Source organism: Schistocerca americana, chromosome X, assembly GCF_021461395.2.
Source record: "Schistocerca americana isolate TAMUIC-IGC-003095 chromosome X, iqSchAmer2.1, whole genome shotgun sequence".
Lineage (NCBI taxonomy): Eukaryota > Metazoa > Arthropoda > Insecta > Orthoptera > Acrididae > Schistocerca > Schistocerca americana.
In genome coordinates this window covers 711,971,732-711,998,909 of record NC_060130.1, presented here as the reverse complement: position 1 = coordinate 711,998,909, position 27,178 = coordinate 711,971,732, and the positions used below count along the sequence as shown (strand labels likewise).

Genomic DNA, 27,178 nt, shown 5'->3' with positions numbered 1-27,178 from the left:
GAACACAGTATCAAACACACGTATTTGCTATTTCTTAGAAAACATAGCACGGTCATGTTTAAGTTTGTTTGTCTAAATGTGAAAGTCGGCGAAATAAATTTTTAGAACAATCATAATACATTTGCAGAAGAACCGAATATTGCTGCTCCTTGGGCCAGACGGTTGTGGCAAGACGGCAGCTGTGAAGGTTTTAGCAAAAGAAAAACAGATGGAAATAGTGGAATGGTCAGAACCAGACTTCATTCCAGGAGTAGATGGTAAAATTCTCTCTAGCTCTTTCTTTCTGTCTCTCACAAGTATTCTAAATGATATTTAGGGCATGTATAACATCATATTTCATCATTCGGGGGCCTTTTTTTTCTACAGTTTCTTACAAGGTGAAGAATACTGTGCTAATTAAAGTAAACATTTAGACTATAGTAGTAAGTCTCATTTTATCTTGTTCAATCATAGACTTTTGGAAAAATTATGTTGTTTCTTGTCTAGGATATACTCCACAGTTTGATGTGAATAACTTAAAGACCTTTCTTTGTCGTGCTGGAAGATATTCGAACTCAAAAAAATTGATTGTTGTTGAAGACCTTCCCCTTTCTGTGCTTAGTGCAAAGGGCGACTTAACTACTGTGATTCAGTAAGTAATATTTTCAACATACATATTAGCTTCAGTTTGGGTTTATGAAAATACACTGCTGGAAAAAAATGCAACGTCCACAAGAAGGACAAGGTCAGTTTATTGACAAGTGATGTGACAGGTAGATGGTTGTTGCGGGAGTATATAACAAATTCAGACCAAATGAAACTTGCATGTCACAATATGGAGTGCCCAAACACTTGCATCAGTAAGCAGTGTACACCCCCTATGGTGACAATGCAGGTGTGTATTCTTGCATGTAAATGATCATAAAGGTCCCCAGGTCTTTCAGTGCTCTGTCACATCCTTCTTGCAGTATCATATCTCCCATCTCATCTTTATCTACATTATCTTCCATTTCTATTATATTGTTTTCAAGTTCATCTCCCTTGTACAGACCCACTCTATACCCCCTTTCACCCCTCAGATTTCCCTTCTTTGTTTCGTTCAGGTTTTCCATCATAACTCATGATATTCATACAGCTGCTTCTTTTTTCTCAAAAGGTCTCTTTTATTTCACTGTAGGCAGTATCTATCTTTCCCCTAGTGAAATATGCTTCTAAAACCTTACATTTGACCTCTAACCATTCCAAATTTGTTCAGTTTTAATCTACAGTTCATAACCAATTAATTGTTGTCAAAGTCCACATCCGCCCTTGGAAATGTCTTATAATTTAAAATCTGGTTCTGAAATACAGAGTGGCGCACATAAAACCGGCCTGAACCGGAATGCGAACACGCATGAGTAGCATTACTAGCTTGTCAGTTTCTGTGCCACCTTCCAACAGCAGTAGCATGTGAGTACTTCATACGGAAAGTAGTCGTTATAAACTGTGTACTTCATTGTCATGCCTTACTCCATTGAAGAACGTGTGTTCATTGTTGAAGAATATGTGCGGTCTGAATCCTTTAAAGTTGTTCATGACACTTTTCATGAAAAGTTTTCAGAAAGTAATATTCCTGCAAAATCAACTATTCAGGATCTAGTGAGAATGTGCTGTTCGACAGGCAGTGTTGTCAATTCAAAGAGAAATAAGGCACAGACTGTACATACACCTGAAGTTGTGGCAGACATGACAGCACACTTTGAAAGAAGTCCCTACCAGTCAAAATGACAATTATCACAGCAATGTGGAATATCTCACAGGTCATGTCAACGCATCCTTCATGGCTTAAAGATGAAACCTTACTGTATGAGTGGCGTTCAGCTAATAAAAGAAGTGGATAAGGGTAAGCGTACACATTATTGTAATTGCTGGGAAATGTTGTTGTCAGACATCTTGATCCGTTCCTCCTTTTTTCGATGGATGAAGCTTGGTTTCATCTGTCGGGTTACGTTAATTCACAAAACACAAGACACTGGGCTACAGAAAATCCCCATGAAATACTGCAAAAGCTATTACACGATTTAAAAATAGGTGTATGGTGTACTGTATCTGGTAACAGAATTATCAGGCCATTGTTCTTCAACAAAACTGCCAGCACACATATTTACTTGCAACTCTACAATGAATTTTCGGCTCTGTTAACTCCAAACGGAAAATGTTGTGCATATTTCCAGCAAGATGGGGCAACTTCTCAAATGTCGGATTTGTCCTTAGCTCGTATACATACTGATTTTACAGAAGAGAGGGCCATTAGTAAGTGCTTGTGTCCACCCCACTCTCCTGACTTGTCACTATGTGACTTTTACCTCTGGGGATTTCTAAAGCCTAGAGTCTATCACAACAATCCCAGAGCACTTGACACATTAAAAAATAACATATGTGAAGAAATTTCGAACATTCCTCAAAGAGTACTGTTTTCCTTAACATGCTTCGATGTGCACAATTTTGCTTGGATGTTGGCAGAGAACATTTTGAACACAGACTTTAAATTCCTTATTAAACTAATAAAAGTAAATCTGTTACTTAAACTGTTAGTTACATAGTTATTAATGAAACTGTACAATAAAAATGTAAGAAAGCGATAATGTACATTGATTTTCTTCATTCATATTCCTTTCAGCGCAGGGGCTGGCTTTATGTGCGGCACTCTGTATCTGTCTTACCATTATGTAATCAGTTTGAAACCTTCCGATGTAGATCAAGCATAGATGATCAGTACTCAGCACTTTGCTGCTTTGGTATCCTATAAGATAATTTCCTAGAGAAGTCGGTCTTAAAGTAAAGTTTAGTTTTTCTCATTATAAAATTCACATGGGTTGTCAGCATTGTATTTCTCTAACTGGTCTGGTTGACATTTATGAATTATATACCTAACACTCTTAACTTCATACTAATTTTCTCTCATTTTACAACTTTTGATTAACAAAAAAAAAAAAAAAAAAAACAAAAAGAACAATGCCATATTTCATTGGTTTGTGCCTCATTCCTGTTGTTGACGTGTGTAATCCAATAGATGATTAAATGTGGAAAGTTATTTTGTTAATCTTGTATTTGTGTATACTGTATTTGCAGAGCTAGGTTGAGACTCATTACTGATACATTTTTCTATCAGTGTTAACATGATGACCTTCCTGTTTATGATTTTAAATAGTTTCAACTTAAGTTTAGAACAATATAGGGAAAACACACAGATGTATATGTCATCTTATTATTCTTCTTTCCAGCAATTATTCAACCACAGGAAAATGCCCACTTGTTATAATAATTTCACATACAGATCGATACTCGGTATTTAATGCCGAGGCTCAGAAGTTATTGGATATGGATGTAATAGTGTGAGTAAGCTAGAGTCTATATAAAAATTAAATAATGATACTAGTTACATAAAAAACAAATATATATTAGGGAATGCTGAGTGCTGGGAAACAAACGATATACGTCCCAGACACTGAAACAGTTTTCATGTATAATGTCAAATTAGCTATTTTCTTTATATGTTTTAGTCTGTAACCATGCTTGTTGTAATTTTATAGTTCTGTAATGCTTAATACTAGTGACATAATCTTCTTTTACTGGCACTTAAAAATGAATTTTTTTTTCATGATTGTGTTTCGTGGCTGAATCTACACCCATCAAAAAAAGTTAAGCAGGTAATTGGTTCTCAATAATGAAAAAAGATAGATGTCTTATACTGTATCTTTCGATAATACAGACTATTATGTAAAGGAAAGCTATGCTATATGTTCTCTTTGAACAGATTATGAAATGAAAAAGGAACATTATTTAAAAAAAAAAAAAAAAAAAAAAAAAAAAAAGGTTAGTGTCCCACAGCATCAAAAAACATAAAATGGTTTAGGCCCTCCACAACGGTGTCAGTGTTGAGACAGGGATTAGTGATCATGATGTTGTCATTACAACTTTGGGTATGAAAGTTAAAAAGTTGGTCAAGAAGGCTAGGAGAGTATTCTTACTAGAAAGAGCAGATAAGCAGTTGTTAGCATGCCACATAGTAAATGAATCGACTTCATTTACTTCCGGTATGATGTACGTGGAAGAATTGTGGGCAAATTTTAAACACATTGTAAATCACGCATTGGACAAGTATGTGCCGAAAAAGTGGGTTACGGGCGGAAAAGATCCACCGTGGTTTAACAGCGCAATTCGGAGAATGCTCAGGAAGCAAAGACAGTTGCACTCGCGGTACGAGAAAGGTCGGGAGAATGAGGACAGCCAAAAGTTAGTAGAGATTCGTGCTGCTGTAAAAAGAGTGATGCGTGAAGCATACAACCACTACCACCATCATACCTTAGCAAAAGATCTTGCTGAAAGCCCAACGAAATTCTGGTCTTACATAAAATCGATAAGCTGGTCGAAGGCTTCCATCCAGTCACTCACTGATCAGTCTGACCTGCCAACGGAAGACAACAAAATGAAAGCTGCAATTTTAAATTTAGCATTTGAGAAATCTTTCACGCAGGAGGATCGTACAAACATACCACCATTTGAGTCTTGTACAGATTCCCGTATGGAGGACATAGTGATAGACATCCCTGGGGTTGTGAAGCAGCTGAATGGGTTGAAAACAAATAATCGCCAGGTCCTGATGGGATTCCAATTTGGTTTTACAGAGTGTGCTCTACTGCATTGGCTCCTTACTTAGCTTGCATTTATCGCGAATCTCTTGCCCAATGTAAAGTCCCAAGCGACTGGAAAAAAGCGCAGGTGACGCCCGTATATAACAAGGGTAGAAGGACGGATCCTCAAAATTACAGACCAATATCCTTAACATAGGTTTGTTGCAGGATTTTCGAACATATTCTCAGTTTGAATATAATGAATTTCCTTGAGAAGGAGAAGTTGCTGTCGATGCATCAGCACAGCCTTAGAAAGCATCGCTCCTGCGAAACGCAACTCGCCCTTTTTCACTTGATATCTTGCGAACCATGGATGAAGGGTATCAGATGGATGCTATATTCCTTGACTTCCGGAAAGCGTTTCACTCGGTGCCCCACTGCAGACTCCTAACTAAGGCATGAGCATATGGGATTGGTTCCCAAATATGTGAGTGGCTCGAACACTTCTTAAGTAATAGAACCCAGTACGTTGTCCTTGATGGTGAGTGTTAATCAGAGGTGAGGGTATCATCTGGAGTGCCCCAGGGAAGTGTGGTAGGTCCACTGTTGTTTTCTATCTACATAAATGATCTTTTGGATAGGGTGGATAGCAATGTGCGGCTGATTGCCGATGATGCTGTGGTGTACGGGAAGGTGTTGTTGTTGAGTGACTGTAGGAGGATACAAGATGACTTGGACAGGATTTGTGATTGGTGTAAAGAATGGCAGCTAACTCTAAATATAGATAAATGTAAATTAATGCAGATGAATAGGAAAAAGAATCCTGTAATGTTTGAATACTCCATTAGTAGTGTACCGCATGACACAGTCACGTCGATTAAATATTTGGGCGTAACATTGCAGAGCGATATGAAGTGGCATAAGCATGTAATGGCAGTTGTGGGGAAGGCAGATAGTAGTCTTCAGTTCATTGGTAGAATTTTGGGAAGATGTGGTTCATCTGTAAAGGAGACCGCTTATAAAACACTAATACAACCTATTCTTGAGTGCTGCTTGAGCATTTGGGATCCCTATCAGGTCGGATTGAGGGAGGACATAGAAGCAATTTAGAGGCAGGCTGCTAGATTTGTTACTGGTAGGGTTGATCATCACGCAAGTGTTACGGAAATGCTTCAGGAACTCGGGTGGGAGTCTGTAGAGGAAAGGAGGCGTTCTTTTCGTGAATCGCTACTGAGAAAATTTAGAGAACCAGCATTTGAGGCTGACTGCAGTACAATTTTACTGCTGCCAACTTACATTTCGCGGAAAGACCACAGAGATAAGATAAGAGAGATTAGGGCTCGTACAGAGGCATACAGGCAGTCATTTTCCCCTCGTTCTGTTTGGGAGTGGAACAGGGAGAGATACGAGGTACCCTCCGCCATGCACCGTATGGTGGATTGCGGAGTATGGATGTAGATGTAGATGTAGAACCCTCAGGCACTCTTGAGTGTGACGGGACATGTTCAGTGCCAACTCATTGCAGGCCTCGTGAGACATATTGTCCCACTCCTCAATGACAGCATTCCTGAGTGCTTCAGTCGTTAATGGAGGGTGCTTCTGTAGAAATCTCTTTTGAGCAAACTCCACACATGCTCTATACAATTCATATCCAGTGAGCATGTTGGCCAATCCATTCTTCAGATCCCATATCTTGTCAGTGCAGCTCGTGGTCTAGTGACTAGCGTTGCTACCTCTGGATCACAGGGTCCCGGGTTCGATTCCTGGCTGAGTTGGGGATTTTCTCTGCCCGAGGACTGGGTGTTTGTGCTGCCCTCATAATTTCATCAAAATTGGACTTTGTAAAAATTGGGACTTTGTATGGGTTCTGATGACTGTGCAGTTGAGCGCCCCACAAACCAAACATCATCATCACTGCGAGCAAGATGAGGTGGAGCATTGTTATCCTGTAGAGTGAATCCTTCCCGTACAGTCTCTGCAAAACCGCTGACTATTGGTCAGAAAATGTTGTTTTCATATACTGCACCAGTCATGTTGCCTTCAATTGGAACGAGTAGTGCATGGCAGCTATACATGATTCCTGCCCAGAATACGATTGAGCCACCGGATTGTCGGTGACACTCCACAGTCATTGAGGGATGATTGCGTTCCCCTGTTTGCCTCCATATCCGAACAGAGTGGTCGTGAGGTTGCAAGCCTATCTGCACTTCATCTGTGAACAGTGTTTTGGTTCATTGATCTCATGTCCAACGTTCATGTGCTCCAGTCCATCTTGCATGAGCACCTCTGTGATGTGGATGGAGTTATGGGGTCCTGAGTGGTCTTTGGATGTACAACCCCCATCATGAAGTCTGTTGCACACAGTTTGGGTACTTACGGTAACACCTGTGGCTTCTCGAAGCTCATGGCGCAGATTAATCACTGTCTTTGTAGGGTGTCTCCATGCCGATATCATTACATACTAGCCCTGAGCTGCTGTAGTTTGGCGTGGATGGCCTTCGTGATGTCAGTCTCCTATTGAATGTGTTTGCTGGAACTTTTTCCACAGTCTGGAGACAACACTTTGATTAGTATGAACAATATTCGCAGTGTCAAATTGTCTCATATTTTGTCCCATCAGTGTGATTATTTTGATATGGTCTGCCATGGAGAGCCTGTTCAGAGGCATTGTGCTGCACTACTAGGCACACGGACAACTGTGTATTCTCAAGAACTCAGTTTTGGTGTACTGCGTTTGTTTACAAGTCATGATTGCACGGCCCCTGATGAGGCAGAGTGGCAATGATGAACGTGTTTGCATTATGAACACAACCACCTTCCTACATAAACACAAAAGGAACGTCCATTGGTGGGTACTTTGGAAATATGCTTAACTTTTTTTTTTATGAGTGTAGGTCTGATAGCTTTACAAAACTTCGTGTCAGTTAAAGCAGGAAAGCTCTAGAGTGTATTTAACTTTTTTTGTTGTTAAGAAAGGTGTGTATTATTTGGTTTTTCTCTTAGTTTTGTCAGTGGGTTGATGCGGAGACAGTTTTACAGAATAATATATTTCTATAATCATCAAGGAGCCATCTGTGGTATTATTACCCCTAATACCATTTTTTAAGTGACACTATAATCAATGTTTGACTGTACCAACCTTTCTCTACTAGCATATGTGTGAATTTCCTATTAACTGCCATACTGTGACATTGAGGATTCACTTGCCAGATGCTTGCTGCCCTGTGAGGCAACTTCAATTTGTTCTGCTTGCTGAAATAACAATGTAATACAGTCAAACCGCAATAGACCAAGAAAACGATATTGTTAGAGCACGGTTGGTGTTATATTGAGGTTTTGTTAATAGTGACTACTACAGTACCGTACCTTAAAAATCAGTACATACAGTGCTGTAGTACTTTTCTGATAACATTAAAAAATAATGAAATAAATTTTTTCTCTCCATTTGTGAATAGAGTATCTTACTCCTGTGTATGGAAGAATTCATTTATTTTCTTTTGTTTATTTTTTCTTAATGAATCTCTTGTAAATGTTGTGTTTATGTCCTGTAACGCAATCAATTGTTCCACTGAAATACTGGGGATTGAAGATGGTACTTGCTGAATAGTTTTCAAGTGACCTGTTAGCTCTGTCAGAGGAGGAGGACTCACATTTACCACATCGATGTTATTGTCAGAATCTTCAGCATGCGAACTACCCTTTAACTCTTCAATGATAGATTTCTCAGTGTATGCTTCAGACACCTTGTCATCCACTGACACGTATTCAGCTACTGATATGTGTATAGTTTTACCAGTTACTGGTGAATGCATCACAAGATCACACTGAAAATCATTCTGCATTTTTTCATTCAACATGGCGTCCTCACCAATGTCTTCACTTTTGGAAATCCTAGATTTTTTCTGGCAGTTCACACTCCTATTTGGCTCTACACTGTCCCAGGAACTAACAGTCATGTTATAAGCCTGCTTCACAGTGAAACTCTAGGGATTGTCCACCTTTCTGTCAGTGTTTGCGATCACATTTTGAACTAGACATGAACAGTATATTGCCTTGAAGTTCTCTGTTATCCCCATATCTAGTGACTGAAGGATCAAAGTACAGTTTGGGGGGAAGTAGCATAGTTCTATATTCTTCAGTGCTGGCATGTTGTTATGCACACTAAAATTATCCACCAGCAATGCAATTTTCGTATTTTTCCTTGCCATCTCTTTACCAAGCGAAAGCAGCCACTCACTAAAGAGAGCAGACATCATCCGTGTTCTTCGGGTTTGCCATGTAAGTGACTAATAAAAAAAAAATCACATTTAGAATAATGAAAAAATACAAAATTAATCTGATAGAGTGCTGTACAGTATGTACTCAAAAGATTACAGCCGAAAGTACTGAATCAAATTATAAACCAAAGGAAGCTAAAATAAAATTTATGTATTCTTACCTGGAAAGCTTCTTTAAAAAATGTAAGCATTGGGGATTTGTTGGTTGTCTGACCACCAGTGGTGTCAAGTTGTGTGTCCCTGACACGTTGCTGCAGAGAAGAACCATTAGGCACACTTTAGATTGCTTCTACCCTTTACATGTTTCTCCTCTGAAGGCTATCATCTTCTCTGACGTCAGCTGGTAAAACCATCTTGACTCCTCTACATTGTATGTGTTTTCAGGATTTTGTTTTTCCACCAGTTTACACATGGTGCTTTTTCATCAACATTCTGCATCATATAAAGGGGCAAATTTTCCTTCACCTGAAATCACTTCGAAGATGATCCCATATCCCTCTGTAAATCTCCGCAGCTATCCATTACCTGTCTTAAAATTAGAACTACCAATCATTTCATTAAAGCATCACAGTGTAGTATTGTCTACATCATCAGCATTACTTTTCACTGACCTTTTAATATAGTTGAATGTGGACTCAGAATGACAGTGTCACTTCACATTTTTCATCTGTGCAAGTTATTGACGGAGGTGACAGAAGTGACGAGTGAAAAAAATTTTTTTGTATCAAATGGGGATTGCACTATAGACCTACGTATTTTTAGTCTGTTACTTAATCCTTTCAGACCTGATTTTTTTTCTGGTAGAAGGAAAATTTTTCTTTGTGTGGTAATTGTCTCAGGAATACTTTTTCCTGCCTCATTGTGTAAAAATGAGAATGATCTACACTAAGTTCCAATCATTTGGCCTTAACCACTGTTCTAGCATAGAGTTTCTGTAGGGGCTGTGAAGGAGGGCCAAGCAATAAGTTATTTGGCGTGTACCGTGGAGAAACTGATAGGAACATTGTCTATTATGGGTGACCAAATAGAGTTCCCTATTTCTTGTTGCTGCGTTTCAATGTTACTAATGATTAGTTGTACGTATTTCATCAGTATTTGTTGTTTTGAGACATATCTTAGTATCACAGTCAGAATATGATATGGGTTTCTTAATGAATTTCGGAAACCTGTGTTCCAAATATTGTCATTCATTTTGTCAGCTTCCATTTTAATGCTATTTTGTTTCTTACCTAATTATATTCTATGACTTGGCCAGGGTTCTGATCATGTGAATCTTGCCTTTTGCCCTGTGTGCAATTTGTATCTGTGTCTGTCTGTTTTAGGATTTAATAAAATTCATTGGTCTGTCCTTAGTTTTGCATTCCAAGCGGGCTCTGTCCTCTGGGGAGTAGAATGAATTAGTTTCTGAAGCCCACTGTGGGTCCAGGTTTCAATGAGCTCACATTTAAAATGGAGCTATGATTCTACATAATCCATGTCCTATGCCCTGTTTTAGAGCAAAGACAGTCCCAAAAAGTTGTCTCTCAAAATGAGGAGCTTATTGCCATTTCGTATGGTAACACTTCATCTTACATCTGTTCAGCACTAGTGGTTGCATGAGAATTGTGGACAGCTGGAGATGGAGCTGTCTCTTATATAAAGGGTGTCCACAGTTAAAGCTCCAGTTTCAAAACACTGTACAAAGAGAACCACTGCACAGATAATGTCAAAATTGAACAGCATAGCCGGCCGGGTGGGCTGAGCGGTTCTAGGCGCTACAGTCTGGAACTGCGCGACCACTACGGTCGCAGGCTTGAATCCTTACTTGGGCATGGGTGTGTGATGTCCTTAGGTTATTTAGGTTTAAGTAGTTCTACGTTCTAGGCAACTGATGACCTCAGAAGTTAAGTCCCATGGTGCTCAGAGCCATTTGAACCATTTTTGAACAGCATATTATTGACGTAGGAGAAACATTGGGGGGGGGGGGGGGATGACACTGTATGTATCAGAATATGCACACCAACAGATATGCGGCACACAGCTGTTCCTCAGTTCAGACCGAGATGCCCAACATGACTCTCTTTATGAAGGTTCGCTCGCTGCTGGTAAAGCACTTTTACAAGAATGGTGATTGTTTGCCAGTAGTCCTGCAGAAGTTCCTGAAATTCGAGGTTATGAAAAAAGACATTGGTCCAATGTCTGATAAGGGTCTGGAAAAAATGATTACAGAATTCGAAAAGACAGGTTCTTTTGAAGTGCGATGTGGTAGAGGGAAGGAGGTAGATGATCTGACAGCTGCTGAAGATGTGGTCACAGCGTTGCAGGATGGGTCGAGCAGTGGTGTGCAAATATGCAGTGTACAGGGAATTGCCCAAACATTGGACATACTTGCAAGCACGGAGCACAAACCCTATGAAACATCCTGCATTGCTGTCCGTACAAAATAACCCATGTTGAGGAGTTGCTTCCTGCTGACCTGCCAGCAAGAAAACGTTTGCTCTGGAATTTCTGCTCGCATGGAAGTGGGCAGTGAATAGCCATGGAAGATTCCATATGCAAATAAAGCCCATTTCCACTTCCAAGGATATGTCAATGTGCAGAATATGGGCAGCAGAAAAATTCACACACATATCAACTGGTGTCACTTTGTTCTGCAAAAAGTGACTGTGTGGTGTGGGCTGACAGCATTGTTTATCATAGGGTCATATTTTTATATTTTTTCAAGCTCAGTTCTGTGGGTCTGTAACCTACAGTTGTCACACTTTGTCCTTCTTCCAGTTTCCCGGTGTAAAAGAGGAAGTGCAGAACAATAAAAAAATCCAACAATTGTGTTGACAGATGAAACCAAACAGGACCCATCTGTTGAGGTAATGGAGTATGAAGTCTGTTGGAGAAACCAGTGAGTCCCTCCTCTGAACCCTCAGCTACCATGTACCCACAACCATAGCAGCAAGAAAAGTCAGCTATAGAAAAACTTCACTGATAAAATGGATTCCTTACTACAGTCAAACCTGAATGGATTCAGGATTCATGTGGAGGAACTGAGAGTTCTGCCATAAGGCCAACTCGTATGCCTGCGTGTGCAAGAGACTCATTTTCAACCATCTTATTGCATAGCTCCCCCATTCATACCTCCTTTTGGGGCCTAATTCAAGTAATGTAAGTAATGTGATGTTGAGATCGGTGACCCCCTACCAATGGGGTTGAACTGTTGAGATCTGTGACCACCTGCCCATGGGGTTCAGCTATTGAGAACCTCATTTCTTCAGAAGTATTACGTCTTCTGAACACAGGACAGAGCAGAGCGCGCACACTTCAGCACTGCTACAGGGCTATTCTCTGCTGTAGGTCTCACAAATATGCTCTTCTGCCCTCGCCAGTACTGTTCAGTAGGAGGTGGTTGGCGATCTTCAATCCAGAGCTCTTAATGCTCAGAGTTACACTGCTGAGGTACTGCAATCACATGTACAACTTTTCAAAGGTATAGTTGCCTCAGACAACTACTTTACAAACGATGACTCACATTGATCTGCTGCTGTTGATGAATTTGTTGCAAAAGATGATGTGCATCTGTGGACAGGCTAGAAATGTTTCTGAATATGAATCCTTTAGATCATAGATGGGGTACTACAAGGAGACAAACTACAACCCACCAGCCATCATCCAGGACTCTTCCTTACAAACATTGAACAGTCTTTCTTAGGAATGACATTGGCTGTCCATAGAGGTCTGGAATCATTTCATAGAGTACGTGCCACTTAGTTATGAAGTGTGCATTGCAATTAGAGATTAACGGTTTATTGCTGTGGAAGAGATTGTGTGGTTTTAACTTTTTGTAAGTTGTGTACTCTGGGAAGTTTTGTATACTAAATATCTTGTGCTTGTAAATTATTTTGTTTGCAAGGCTTTTGACATCCTGCTCAAGAGTAATGTTCTTTTATGCTGATTATGTTTAATATGTATTATGGGACTTTAGATCTTAATGAATATGATTTCTGTCTTCAATCCTCTGTATTTTTTGTGGTTCATGAACAACCTTCCTTGAAAATTGTGCCTAGGTTCTTGTGTTCATAGATAAGTTTTTGGGACCATAGCTGGAGATGCCCAGTCTGCATTTTCATGGAAATAGCTGACAACTGCAGATGTATTAAAAATTGTTGTTAAAGGATCAATACTCTTTTTCTTTAATTATAAAATACATATGATCCTCGGTAATTTTTGGTACTAGTTAATTTCAAGACAAATAACTTGTAAGGTTTTTTTCAGTCATGTCAGTGATGAGCTAGAAGTAATTACTTGAAATTGATCAACTTACAGATTCAAAAGAATTACAGATGCATCTATAAAAAAGGCTCTGAATAGAGTAATAGGACTGAAAGGCTTACCATGTGAAAAGTATGCTTCTATTGTGTCTCACATAACAGAAATGTCTTGTGGAAATATTCGGAAAGCAATTTCTGAGCTCAAATTCTATGTACCTGGTGAGTGCACTTTTGTTGTGATTGTAACTATAAAAGTCTGTTGTTTACATGCTTGTAATGACATTGCTCACAGTGTTAATTAATTTTTTATTAAAATAATGAATAGCAAATAATGATATTCTTTATTTCATATAGAGTCAAAATTTGTTGCACCACGCAAAGGTCTGTGGAAATTTGAGAAACATTTGGGAAGAAAACCAAGTGACAGAAATGCTGATTTAGAGCTTAAAGAAGATTCAGGAATATTTCATGCTGTGGCTAGAGTACTGTATGCGAAACGTGAGTATTTTATGCAAAAAGTCTTCTAGGTGATTATGAATATTGCAGTGTACTTGGTTGATGATATCATTTAAATAATGATTAAAAACTGTGCATCAAAAACAAATCATTAGTGCATACTTTGATGAATTACTTCACCTTCTGTAAACCCCCAAAGACTTCCTCTATTGTCCATGAAACACACTGCTCCTGGACACTAATCCTGTAAGACTGTTGTCAGCCTTTCTGCCAAAACTTGAACCCTTGCAGAAGCTCCAGTACTTTCTGAAGGCCTCAACTGTAGCCCGAAACCTAAGGTCACATATGTTGGACTGGTAAAGGACTTTGTTTCCTTCACTTGTTTTCTGTAGTGGAAACATTTTTTGTCATGCACCCCACTGACAACAGCCAACCAAAACCCCACGTAGAACCTTGTTTAAAACTGTTCAAATTCCTTCCAACCACGATCCTCCTCCCCCTTTCCAGCCAGTCTAATCTGTCAAGAATTCCTTACTTTCAACTTGGCTTCACCTTCTTTCCCTGAATGCCTTCCCAGTGAGTATGTCACTCCTATGGAACATGCAACTATTCACAACCTGAAAACCAATCCAGACCTTATCATCCTTTCCATGGTCAAAGGCTCCATCGCTGTGGTTATGAACTGTAGTGACTTTGTTGCTGAGGGTTATCGCTAACTTTCCAACACTTCTGCATACAAACCTTATGACCAAGAACCTATCCCAGAAGTCCAATATCAGTTATAGCAGCTCCCCAAGGCTTTAGGTCCCTACAAAAACCTGACATCTGAAACCATTTCCCTCTTCACACCAGTGCCCTCCTTCCTGCCTCCCCCTACCCCAGATTCCCCCAGTTGCACTCTACCTTTCACCTACTCCCAAATTCTACAAATCCAACCCCATAGGTGCCCCTACTTGTCATCCTATTGTGGTTGCTTACTGTTCTCCCACAGAACAAACCTCTGCCTTTGTTGACAAACACTTCCAAGCAGTTGTCCATAACCTTTTGGTAACTATGGATGCATGGAACACTACCTTGCCCAGTGTGTTCCTGATACCACCTACTTTCAAATCATCCTGGTCATCCACATCCTGATCCACAATTATTTCACTTTTGAAGGCCAAATCTATAAACAAATCCATGGTACTGCCATGGGTACTCACATGACAGCATCCTGTGCTAAGTTATTTATGGACTATCTGGAGGAATCCTTGCTATTTAGTAAGCACCTAAAACCCCTTGTCTGGTTCATATTCATTGATAACATTTTTGTGATTTGTACTCGTGGCAGGAGCAGCCTTTGTTTTTTCCTCAATAACCTGAACAGCTACTCACAAATCTGCTTCACTTTGTCCTTCCCCACTCAACAAGCCACCTTTCTAAATGTCAGTCTCCACATATAAGATGGCTCCGTAAATACATGTGTTCGTATCAGGCACACCAGCAAAAAATACCTGTACAGCTGTCACCTGTCCACGTCAAAAGGTCTCTTACTTACAGCATCACCATTTGTGGGCACCACATCTGCTGTGGAAAGCAGGAGTGTCGAAATATGCGGATAACTTTACCAGAGCCTTTACTGACAGACAATATCCCATCCAGCTCATCCATAAATAGATCTCCCATGTCATCTCCTTCTCTGATATAAGTAAACATGTTAATCGCTTGCCAACCAGTACTCGTCTGATCATCTATTATTGCTTAGTCTTGAAAAGCTCAACCACACCTTTCACCAGGGCTTCGTCTGCCTCATGTAATGCTGTGAGATGAGAGATTGCCTACCCGAAACCCTCCCAAATCACCCAAAGTAGTGTTCTGCTGCTCATCCAACCTACAGAATATCCTTATTCATCCCTATTCCTATTCTACTTCCAACCCTGCATTTCACGGGTCATTCCCTTGTGGACAACCCAGGTGCAAGACCTGCCCATACACCTGGCCACCACATTCTTCAGCAGTCCAATTACAGGTATGTCCAACCCACACCTGCCCACCACCTCCTTCAGCAGTCCAATTACAGGTATCTTCTACCCAATAAAAGGCAGGCCCACATGTAAAAGCAGAGATGTTATGTAGCAACTAGGTTGCAGTTACTGTGCAGCATCTGTGGTGTGCGTGACAGTTAACTGTCTACTTGTATGAATGACCACCACCGAACTGTGGCACACCATTAACTTGACCATCCACTTATTGAACGTGCTGTGCCCCACAACACAAATGACTTCAACGGCTGCATGACTATGTGTACGTATTGGACACTCCCTTGCAGCATGACTTTCTCTGAAGTACTCAGGTGGGAATTCTCTCCAGCATATCATGCAGTTTCATAATCTCCCTGATGTAAGCCTCCATTAACTTGTTTCCTACTGCCTCACCTTAACCTCTGCCTCTCTGCCCCCCCACCCCTCTGCCCCCCCCCACCCCTCTGCCCACCCCACTCTGCAACGTCCATTTGAAAACATTGAATAGCAAAAAAAAGACAAGAGACACTATTAAAACATGTAAACACACCCCTGAAAAGAAAAGACAAGGTAGAATTAAGGCACCGGCAAAACAAAAAAGTCCATAACAAGAAAAAAACTGTGGCAGCTAGCAACTTTGGGTGTGAAACGTGTTGGTATTTGTTCAGCTCGTCACCAGTCTTTCGTCCAGCCTTGTCGCCAATCTTGTTGTGTCTAGGAATACTGCATACTCAGTTCGCTAGACAAACAATCAAGCAAGTCATATTAATGAGCTTTATTACAACTAATCAAATACAATACTTAACTTTGACAATTACACAGGTGAGTCACAAGCAAAGGGCGACACACGAAATAACCAGTCTTTGCAGTGACTACTGATCTCTAACTGAAAAAAGTCTGTCCTGAACTGCTATCAAAGTTGCTATGGTTGACACTGCTATCCAAGTGGGACACCACCAGTCAGGACTAGCACTCATGTCCAATTCACATAGGGGCCCCTGCTGTTGCGTTGTCCTGGAAGGGGGTCGGTCAGCGTGCGATTGGCTGACTTCTTCTCACAACCTTTTCTTCTCTTTTGTTCCCGACTGGCGTGCCGGCTCTTGACTTTATGCCGTAACAAATCCAAACCTCCATATGTCATGATAATAACATTGGCCTGAATTCTTTGTCCTCATTCTCCATGGTACGGAAATCCAAATAATGTTGTAAGTATTAGCTGATGAATTTAGTGGACTATGATAAAAGATGTAGACAATGTGACATGGAGGTTTGGGTCAATATGGACAGTGTGCGTGGATAGCCAAAGTAGTTAACGTGATGCATGCATTAAGCAGGAAATCTGGTATCAAATCCTGGTCCGGCACAAATTTTCACATGTCGCTATTGGGTAATAGATCTACACCTAATACAGTAGATATCAAGGTCTTCGCAGTCAGGGAATTAATTTAGAAATATACTTGTAAGCTGAATTACCATGTTAAGTTCTAATTTATTTGCCTGTCCACTGCTTAAAACCTACCCAATTTGGTGAGTGATAGTCTTTACTCATCCATCATTTGTATTTAGTCCAGAAGTTTCCAGCATTGTATTAATTTCATGATGAAAAGTTCAGTTACTGCTTGCACTGTTTCAAAAAAATAGTTTCATTTAAGTGAGCAGAGCTGATGTTGCGTTATTATCAAAAGTCAGTTGTTTGATAAGCGGTTAGCAATTATTTCCTATTGTTCCCTTTAATAAACTAGAAAAAATTTATCAATTTACCACTATTGCTAAAATAAGAAAATTTATTTTTGTTCATACAAACTCTAAAATTAGTATATAAAATAAGCACTGGTATTAAATTTCAGTGTATCAGAAAGATAATTCATGGAAGTATGCTATTATTAATCCATTAAGTTATTAGTCCTTTCCTGTACAACTTTCTTCCTCTGTACTTTTTTAAATTGAACCAAAAGTGTATGAAGAAGCTTCACTTTTGGAAGCTCTCAACGTAAACGCCACATCATGATGACAGACTCATCTCCAGGATTCTAAGAAATTTGAAAATTTCTTTATCATTGAAGATTGAATTAGACAATGTATTACTCAGTTTGATAACACAGCGTAAGTGAAGAAATGTCCATGTGAAATTTTATTTAAAATAAAGATGATAAATAAACTAGATATCCTGATTTGCACAGAACAGTTGTCAGTGCACGCATAAGTGAAGTACTTCACTAAACAAATTGTTTCTGGAAACTATTCTTTGATAAATTTTGCAGTATGGCTACTACATTAAAACTTGCTATTTTGAATCTCTTATTTATGTACCTTTAATAGGTAAATCAATAATGTTAGTGGCAGGTGACATGAAAAAATCTCAGAGTCAAATTCAATTATTTAAACTACACTCCTGGAAATGGAAAAAAGAACACATTGACACTGGTGTGTCAGACCCACCATACTTGCTCCGGACACTGCGAGAGGGCTGTACAAGCAATGATCACACGCACGGCACAGCGGACACACCAGGAACCGCGGTGTTGGCCGTTGAATGGCGCTAGCTGCGCAGCATTTGTGCACCGCCGCCATCAGTGTCAGCCAGTTTGCCGTGGCATACAGAGCTCCATCGCAGTCTTTAACACTGGTAGCATGCCGCGACAACGTGGACGTGAACCGTATGTGCAGTTGACGGACTTTGAGCGAGGGCGTATAGTGGGCATGCGGGAGGCCGGGTGGACGTACCGCCGAATTGCTCAACACGTGGGGCGTGAGGTCTCCACAGTACATCGATGTTGTCGCCAGTGGTCGGCAGAAGGTGCACGTGCCCGTCGACCTGGGACCGGACCGCAGCGACGCACGGATGCACGCCAAGACTGTAGGATCCTACGCAGTGCCGTAGGGGACCGCACCGCCACTTCCCAGCAAATTAGGGACACTGTTGCTCCTGGGGTATCGGCAAGGACCATTCGCAACCGTCTCCATGAAGCTGGGCTACGGTCCCGCACACCGTTAGGCCGTCTTCCGCTCACGCCCCAACATCGTGCAGCCCGCCTCCAGTGGTGTCGCGACAGGCGTGAATGGAGGGACGAATGGAGACGTGTCGTCTTCAGCGATGAGAGTCGCTTCTGCCTTGGTGCCAATGATGGTCGTATGCGTGTTTGGCGCCGTGCAGGTGAGCGCCACAATCAGGACTGCATACGACCGAGGCACACAGGGCCAACACCCGGCATCATGGTGTGGGGAGCGATCTCCTACACTGGCTGTACACCACTGGTGATCGTCGAGGGGACACTGAATAGTGCACGGTACATCCAAACCGTCATCGAACCCATCGTTCTACCATTCCTAGACCGGCAAGGGAACTTGCTGTTCCAACAGGACAATGCACGTCCGCATGTATCCCGTGCCACCCAACGTGCTCTAGAAGGTGTAAGTCAACTACCCTGGCCAGCAAGATCTCCGGATCTGTCCCCCATTGAGCATGTTTGGGACTGGATGAAGCGTCATCTCACGCGGTCTGCACGTCCAGCACGAACGCTGGTCCAACTGAGTCGCCAGGTGGAAATGGCATGGCAAGCCGTTCCACAGGACTACATCCAGCATCTCTACGATCGTCTCCATGGGAGAATAGCAGCCTGCATTGTTGCGAAAGGTGGATATACACTGTACTAGTGCCGACATTGTGCATGCTCTGTTGCCTGTGTCTATGTGCCTGTGGTTCTGTCAGTGTGATCATGTGATGTATCTGACCCCAGGAATGTGTCAATAAAGTTTCCCATTCCTGGGACAATGAATTCACGGTGTTCTTATTTCAATTTCCAGGAGTGTATATTAAATTGTTATTAAACCTATCTTCATTAAGTTTTCCACCAACATATCCATCGCAAATAAATATCTAGTGTAGCCCACCTCCTCTTAATCATAAGCTGCACGTTGACCTAATATAAAAAAGACCACCACTTAAATATTATTCTCATACTCAACTGCATACTCCTCACACATTAAGGTGGCCTGTATTGTGTTGACCTTTGGTACTGGAGGCATCTGCATCGTTTGATTAACAGATGCTTGAAAGTACTGCCAGTAACTTAATGTTCAAGTCATTTGCCAATGATCTGACCTGACTGTAGATGTATAGGGGCCTCATGTTTTCATCGTAAGAGTATGCTGACAGTTCAGCAAACTTTCTTCTTTGAAACGGGTGTTATACGGTATTAGTTAAATTTAAACAAATTCAAAAGCTATTTGTTATAAAATGTGTACTGTATGTTGCAGCCATTGATGTGACAGTACTTTGGTCAAACATTTACAATTTCATTTCTCTGCTTGCAAATGCATGTGATGCACCACTTAATTCTTATCTTGTCTGTTTTAAAGGTGCAATTGATTCAGTTCTATTAGGCCATTGCTTTGGCATTTTAGCTATACAGTTCCTAATTAATGAGGCCAGTTCTTTCCCCCGTCGTGGCAGGGATTGTGGTTTCACACATCTACATCTACATCTACATACATACATACTCCGCAATCCACCATACGGTGCATGGCGGAGGGTACCTCATACCACAACTAGCATCTTCACTCCCTGTTCCACCCCCAAACAGAACGAGGGAAAAATGACTGCCTATATGCCTCTGTACAAGCCCTAACCTCTCTTATCTTATCTTTGTGGTCTTTCCGCGAAATGTAAGGTGGCGGCAGTAAAATGCTGGTTCTCTAAATTTCCTCAGTAGCGATTCACGAAAAGAACACCTCCTTTCCTCCAGAGACTCCCACCCGAGTTCCTGAAGCATTTCCGTAACACTCGTGTTAAGGAAATCTAGCAGCCTGCCTCTGAATTGCTTCTATGTCCTCCCTCAATCCGACCTGATAGGGATCCCAAACGCTCCAGCAGTACTCGAGAATAGGTCGTATTAGCGTTTTATAAGCAGTCTCCTTTACAGATGAACCACATCTTCCCAAAATTCTACCAATAAACCGAAGACGATTATCCGCCTTCCCCACAACTGCCATTACGTGCTTGTCCCACATCATATCGCTCTGCAATGTTATGCCCAAATATTTAATCGGCGTGACTGTGTCAAGCGCTACACTACTAATGGAGTATTCAAACATTATGAGATTCTTTTTCCTATTCATCTGCATTAATTTACATTTATCTATATTTAGAGTTAGCTGCTATTCTTTACACCAATCACAAATCCTGTCCAAGTCATCTTGTATCCTCCTACAGTCACTCAACGACGACACCTTCCTGTACACCACAGCATCATCAGCAAACAGCCACACATTGCTATCCACCCTATCCAAAAGATCATTTATGTAGATAGAAAACAACAGTGGACCTACCACACTTCCCTGGGGCACTCCAGATGATACCCTCACCTCCGCCTCCGATGAACACTCACCATCGAGGACACCATACTGGGTTCTATTACTTGAGAAGTATGTTCGTAGAAAAACAAGACATTCTTAATACTTTCCACACCTAGTTTTCTGTTGTCTATGCAGATATCTTTTTTTCTGGGAGAACCTTTGGTCATGTGCTTCTTCCTGCCACTGTACTTTCATGTATGCATGTCTTACATCCTCTGTCAGTACTATCAGTTCACTGTTATCTGTAAGTCATTTCTTGCAGCAGTGTAATAGCTTTTGATCTGAGTCTATCTAATATAACTCTTCTGATGGCTCATTGAGTATGAGGATGAACGGATTAATAAACATGCTGTTGAATCCTTTTGGATGCCCATTCATTGTCAATCGCAAAGTCATTCTTATCTAAAATTGGCTGTCAGATATTTTACAGTCAAATAAATTGGACTTTGAGTACTGCATTGGTTAGTCCTTAAATTCTTAACCTATTTTACTGTGATGTACCCTGTGGTACACTTGTTCACTGCAGTGCACAGCCATTAATGTCACTTATTTGCCATTTTTAAACAGTCCTGAGGTTGCAAATGCATGCAGCCCACTCTAGTGGAGGCTCTCTACTGGTCCTGTGCCCTGCATGCATCTGCAGCCTTGGGACTGATTGCAAATGCCAAAGAAGTGACCATTATCAGCTGTCCATTGCAGTGGACATGTGCACCACAGAAAAGAATTCTAGTTTGATCTAAGTAGCACTCAGATTAAACAGAAACGTATTGTTATTTGAGCAGGTGTAATTCCTTTAGTCCACATTGAAAATTAGTCATCAGGTCAAGGTTGATGAGGATCTGCATTACCACAGTTCTGTCAAAGATTTTTTAAAATAAAATGGGAAAGATATAAGCCTGATACGACAAGATTGGGAGACAGTTTGCAAACAGTCCTGGGTAGCTGCGTACATTATGGGAGTGTCATGTAAGCATGGATTCTTTTGTTGCACTAGTTGGGTGTTGACCTGTTGGCAGTAGATGTCAACAGTTATTTACATCCCAAGTCCTGAATAGCATATCCTGTGCCTGAACAGATATTTTTTTGATGAGCCGTGTGATTTTTAAGTTATATTCTTCCTTTTTTATGTTGACACAAAGGAACCATTTTCCTTGGTAACTTCTGACACAAGGGGCCAGTGTGCTGCACTAGTATTAGTATTAGTCGCAGGAAAGGGGAATTGTGTTAAAAATTCAGTAAAGGCGCAGTTGGGCGATGAAGTCTGGGGCCGCTGGCAGTGTGTGGTAATAGTCAGCAGCCAGTAGGCCAGGCAGGGTAAACATAGCGTGGAGCTGCAGCGGCATATTGCACGTATGATTTGTTTGGAGTGGAGCAACAGCGAGGCAGGGAACTGCAGTGTTGCTTTAAGTTATTACGATGTATGAGGCGAGGCAGTAGGCCAGAGCCGGGAGTGGTGATGTGTAACTGGCTGACGTATGGGAATTTACCCCTGCCGTAGTTTCTGTCTCTCTCTGACTCTACGTCAGAAGTGAGGGGAAAAGCAGTATAAATAGTCAGATACTTTTAGCTTGAGGGCATGTGCCAGGTCAGTCGAGAGTGGGTCGGGCCTGTGCTGGTCTACACTTATAGGGAGCAGTCTGGTAGTAATGTTGTAAATATTCTGTGTAAACCTGTACTTTGTTTCTATGTACTTGTTCGGGCTGTATTCTGCCTCTGGGAACACAGCACAGGGGCGCGGCGGAATGGCAGCCGGGTACTTGGAGATTGCATGGTCTGTCTGAAGGAGGGCAGTCTGCAGCAGGTCCAGGACGGGCCACGTTCTCTTGCCACCTGGTGTACCGGGGTCCAAGCGAGGCGTACGCTGCAGGAGACGCAGCAGCACTGAAACAGCATTAGGGACGGCATCGAGTGTTGCCATATGGCAAGCACCACTAGCAACAAGTTGTGGCACGGGGTCCAGAAGGGTGCGGATTCGAGTCTGGTCCTGTCCTGGGAGCAGCAGCGGGCAGCGGCCGAGGGCCACTGGTGACCAGTACAACCACCTTTGTCCCATGGGCAGACAGAGCAGGCCAAATGGTGTGTAGGGCGGCGGGGACTGGGGACTGTAACAGTCTCCGGAATTGCGGGCAGTAGAGCGGCACAAGTCGGGCGAGCGTGGCTGACTTCCATCGTCGGGCGGCCTTGATGACCGCAACAGCAGTGTCGGCAGTCCAGGAGTGCTGAGACAGCCAGACTTGCGGTACACTGCGTGGGTGGTGTGCCTATATTACGCTTCTGTAAACTAGCTGAATAAAGGAATACTTCCGAATACTGCTGTATCACTCTGCATTGCCTCTTGACGCTATTGAACTTGCTCGGCCTCCTGACGAGAAATGGCACGGTGGGCCCCTGGCTTCAGCTCGGCCATCTGGAGTCCAAGGTTCGACCATCGATGGGCCGCAACAAATGGTATCCAAGAGCTAACTCTTGATATGCAAGTAACTATTGACAAATGATTATCTACTGATTTTTGTGGCTGTCAAACTGTACAAGATCCATACACTGCATTTTTGAATTTGGTCACCAAGTGCAGGTGTTGCACAGTAGCAGGTTATTACAGTCCACCTAATCTGCTGATTCTGAGTTTAACTGGCATAGATCATGGTGGATGAAAATGTTCAGAAAGACTTTCCCAAAACCCTATGGTATTTTGGAATACGGTGAATTGCTCACATTATATAGCTCTCTCTGAAGTAATTGGGCCAATTTCTTGTTTTCCCTGTGAAGTGGATTTCTCTCTATAGAAATTTTTAGGTTCTTGGATTCCTTTTACACCCTTATTAAACTCAAAAATAAGACAATCATGGAACTGTTCTTGCTTTTCCACTTCACATGTTGCCTGCTTTAGCTCATAAAGAGCTCCACCTTTCTTTAGATCTACTGAAGTAACAACTGCTAACAAGTATAATACTTAAAATAATGAATGGTAGATGAGAAAATGTAAACAATGTCTTTAAAAATGGGATATTCTCATAATGAACAAGGTCATTAGAAGCCTAGCAATTACAACTGCCCCTATCTTTACCTGTGTGTACTGCTGTTAGTACTGTACACCTGATCTCTTCTCTCACTTCCCTCCTCCATCTCATTCCCTCCTTATCTCAGGTTATTCATACAATGGTAATACTAGAAGCAATGTGCTTACAGTGGTTCTGGAATATCTTTAACTCATTGTACAGCCAGAAGTATGGTATATGTATACATACAGGGTGTTCCACAATTCGTATTACAGGCTTTTAGGGGTTGCTGAGGGGACTTAGTAGGTGAAGTTTTGATAAGGAACTCTTGTCCAAAAATATACCAGTAGGATATGAAATAAGTTAGAACAACAGATCACTTTCATATCTCCTGATTCTTGGTATGCACACACACACTATAAAGAGGGTGCCATGGTCAGTAACGGTTGTAATTATGTCAACATGTACAATTTTTGTCCAACTAAAACAACAGATGCGAGAAACTGGTACATCAACAGCTAGGATGATTGACTGGTGTTCCGTAGACACACCGCACTCTCAACTTTGATAGGACATTCTTCGTCCTTTAGGAGAGGGCATGATGACAAGTACTTGAAACAGTGTCCATTCCCTGGGCTCCTGTAAGGCACATAGTTTGGAATCCACTTTCTCCACTGTGTGTGTACCATGAAGTGGAAGATTCGAAAGTGATCACGTCTTTAAGCTTATTTTACATTCAAATGGTATGTTTTCAAACATGGATTCCTTATCGAAACTTCATCTACTGAGTCCCCTCCACAAACCCTAGTAGCCTGTAATATAAAACTGTGTAACACTCTTTATACTTCATGAACTGTTTCCCGAGAACTTCTGTGTGATGCATCATGCAGTTCAGCTCTAAGCGTGAACAGAGATGATGAGCACAAATCTTGTATTCAGTTCTCTGCTGTAAAACCAACCAAAGAGGCTTGGTCACATATAAGTTAAATGACTGAATGTATAGTATATGATGTGTGTGGTTACGACAAATACTCTTGTTCATAATTTATGCATTGTGCTTAACAAGAATACCAATGGACTTACCATGTAACCACATTATGTAAAAGCAGCTGCGTTGCTTAACTGCCACATAGAGATGCTGATTGAGTTTTGCTGTCACTTATCTCTCAGTAGCTTTGTGGTTCTTTCTGGCAATCCTCTACAGTGTTCAGCAATCCCGGTAGTTTAAAATTAATTGTCTTTTGTCTGCAATTAACTTATAATGTCTTGCCATGTTCAAGTATGCCACCATTGAATGGTGTTCCACCCTTCACTTGTGTTACAACCCGATCTGGGGCCACGTTGTTATTAGGAAGTTGAGCAAATAGCAGGGGTGAGTGATCTTGTAGAGCTCCCAGATGCTAGTGAAACATCATTCAATTTATGATTGTTTATTGATGAGAGTTTTACAGTCACCCCGTCTTCTTCCTGCTACTGCCTAGCAGTGACCATGCTGAGCCCGTGCTGCTCGGTAGTGAGAGGTCACACATCTGCGCCTGGCAAGGAATTTGCTGTGGAAGCCATCAGAGCTCAGCGCTCTGTGTGTGAAGCTGCGCTAGGCTCAGCCCCAGGAATCTGCATGCCCTGGATGTCAGTTATTGAGATGATGTGTAGGCGGAAGACCCAGCAGCAACACGAAGGACAACCCAGGTGGCAGTCCCAACATACAGCTAGTAGGGTGGTACTTGTACTGCCCCAGCAGCAGTGACACAGGTGCCCAGCACCTTAAGTTGAACAGCTCGCAGAAGGACAGATCGATTTTTCCTGCATGGAAGACCAGCCCGGCCCCCATCCTCAGTCATGACCATTGTGACAGGCAGGGCAGTGGTTTGCAGTTTGCAGATCAGAAGTATTCTCCATAGCTGGATGGCTATAGATTTGCAGCCACGGACTCCCAAGTTGGCAGCAGCTTGTAAACACTTGCTGAATTCATCAGAGAGTCCTGCAACTTAATAAAGCTAGTCTTCCATCAGTATCTATAATGCAGATGGATGGGCCTAACTCTCAGAATGAGCTTGAGAAGGGTGGAGTTTCTATAGCGCGCCCACACACACACACACACACACACACACACACACACACACACACACACTGGTGACCGAATGTGCTCTCTTTTTCTGAGCCTGTCAATGCTCTCAGCTGCTGTAATGTTAATTTCAGGGTTTCAGAATGTTCCTTTATGTGAAGTTCACATCCTAAAAGGTATGCTTATGGTACCTCTAAGTGAAGTTACTGCATTGAGCCTTGTTACAGTAGCATGTTTGATCTGTTCTGCACTGTTGTCGAACTGCTGAATGGGGTATTCTTGGCTTCACTGTCACATAGTCTAATGAAATCCCACAGCTTGTTAGTACTTCCACACATGTTGACACAGTTACTGCACAATTGGGTAACCAATGGATGTGCCCCACGTAGCTGTCTCCATTGGTTCTTAACAAAATTTTATTCCTGAATTTAGTTACTATTCTACTGGGCAACACATGTAACACACACAATAATACATAGTTTAATACAACTTACTGTACTCGTACAATCTATCAACAATGAAAGTTAAGCCTCGCTGTTATGCTAACAAATATGCAGTACATTATGTAGTAAATTAACTTCCTTTATTGAAATAGTATATGATATTTGCCACTTATGAATGATCGATGTAACCAACCCAAAAATATTGAAATGTTTGCCCATTGTTTTGATATCTGTGTACTTTTATGAATGAGACTTTGAGGTTGACGATATTAAGTTTATTTTTCTTATTTGCAGGTGAAACCATTGGTGTTGCACAGGACAATAAAGTGAAGCATGGCTCTGAACTTCAGGGAGAACTTGAACACAAGCCTGTAGAAATATGTGACAAATACTTTCAGTTTCGCAGACAGTTTGTTAATTTAATGTTTTGCAATTATGCAAAAATATTTCACAGCATACATGATATTGCTAATGCCGCTGATTACATGAGCGAATCTGATATATTGTCATCATTGTGGTGGGTGAGTGAAAATGTATTTTTATGGATTTTATTTGTGACAATTTCATGAGTAATACAAGCATCCATTAGCTACTAGACATGGTAAATTCTTTGGAGTTCACTGATTAGAACTATCTGGAAACTCTTTTTTGGTTAAAATAATTTTTGATATTGGTCCACATCATTGTAACTACTAAAACAGCTAAATTGCTGACAGTTTGACAGACTTGCTGTGGTCATCTTCAGGGTGGTAC

The 27,178-nt window shown here is 41.5% G+C and overlaps 1 protein-coding gene across 1 annotated transcript in view; it reads left to right on the top strand.

Annotated features, from left to right (window-relative positions):
- LOC124555234 (cell cycle checkpoint protein RAD17) overlaps positions 1 to 27,178 on the top strand; it is a 125,189-nt gene that overhangs the window by 42,094 nt on the left and 55,917 nt on the right. Inside the window, exons 4-9 of the mRNA XM_047129093.1 lie at positions 128 to 257; positions 487 to 631; positions 3,243 to 3,353; positions 13,166 to 13,329; positions 13,465 to 13,608; positions 26,720 to 26,946. Of these exons, the coding sequence (XP_046985049.1) occupies positions 128 to 257; positions 487 to 631; positions 3,243 to 3,353; positions 13,166 to 13,329; positions 13,465 to 13,608; positions 26,720 to 26,946 (921 nt within the window). The remainder of the gene's footprint in view (positions 1 to 127; positions 258 to 486; positions 632 to 3,242; positions 3,354 to 13,165; positions 13,330 to 13,464; positions 13,609 to 26,719; positions 26,947 to 27,178) is intronic.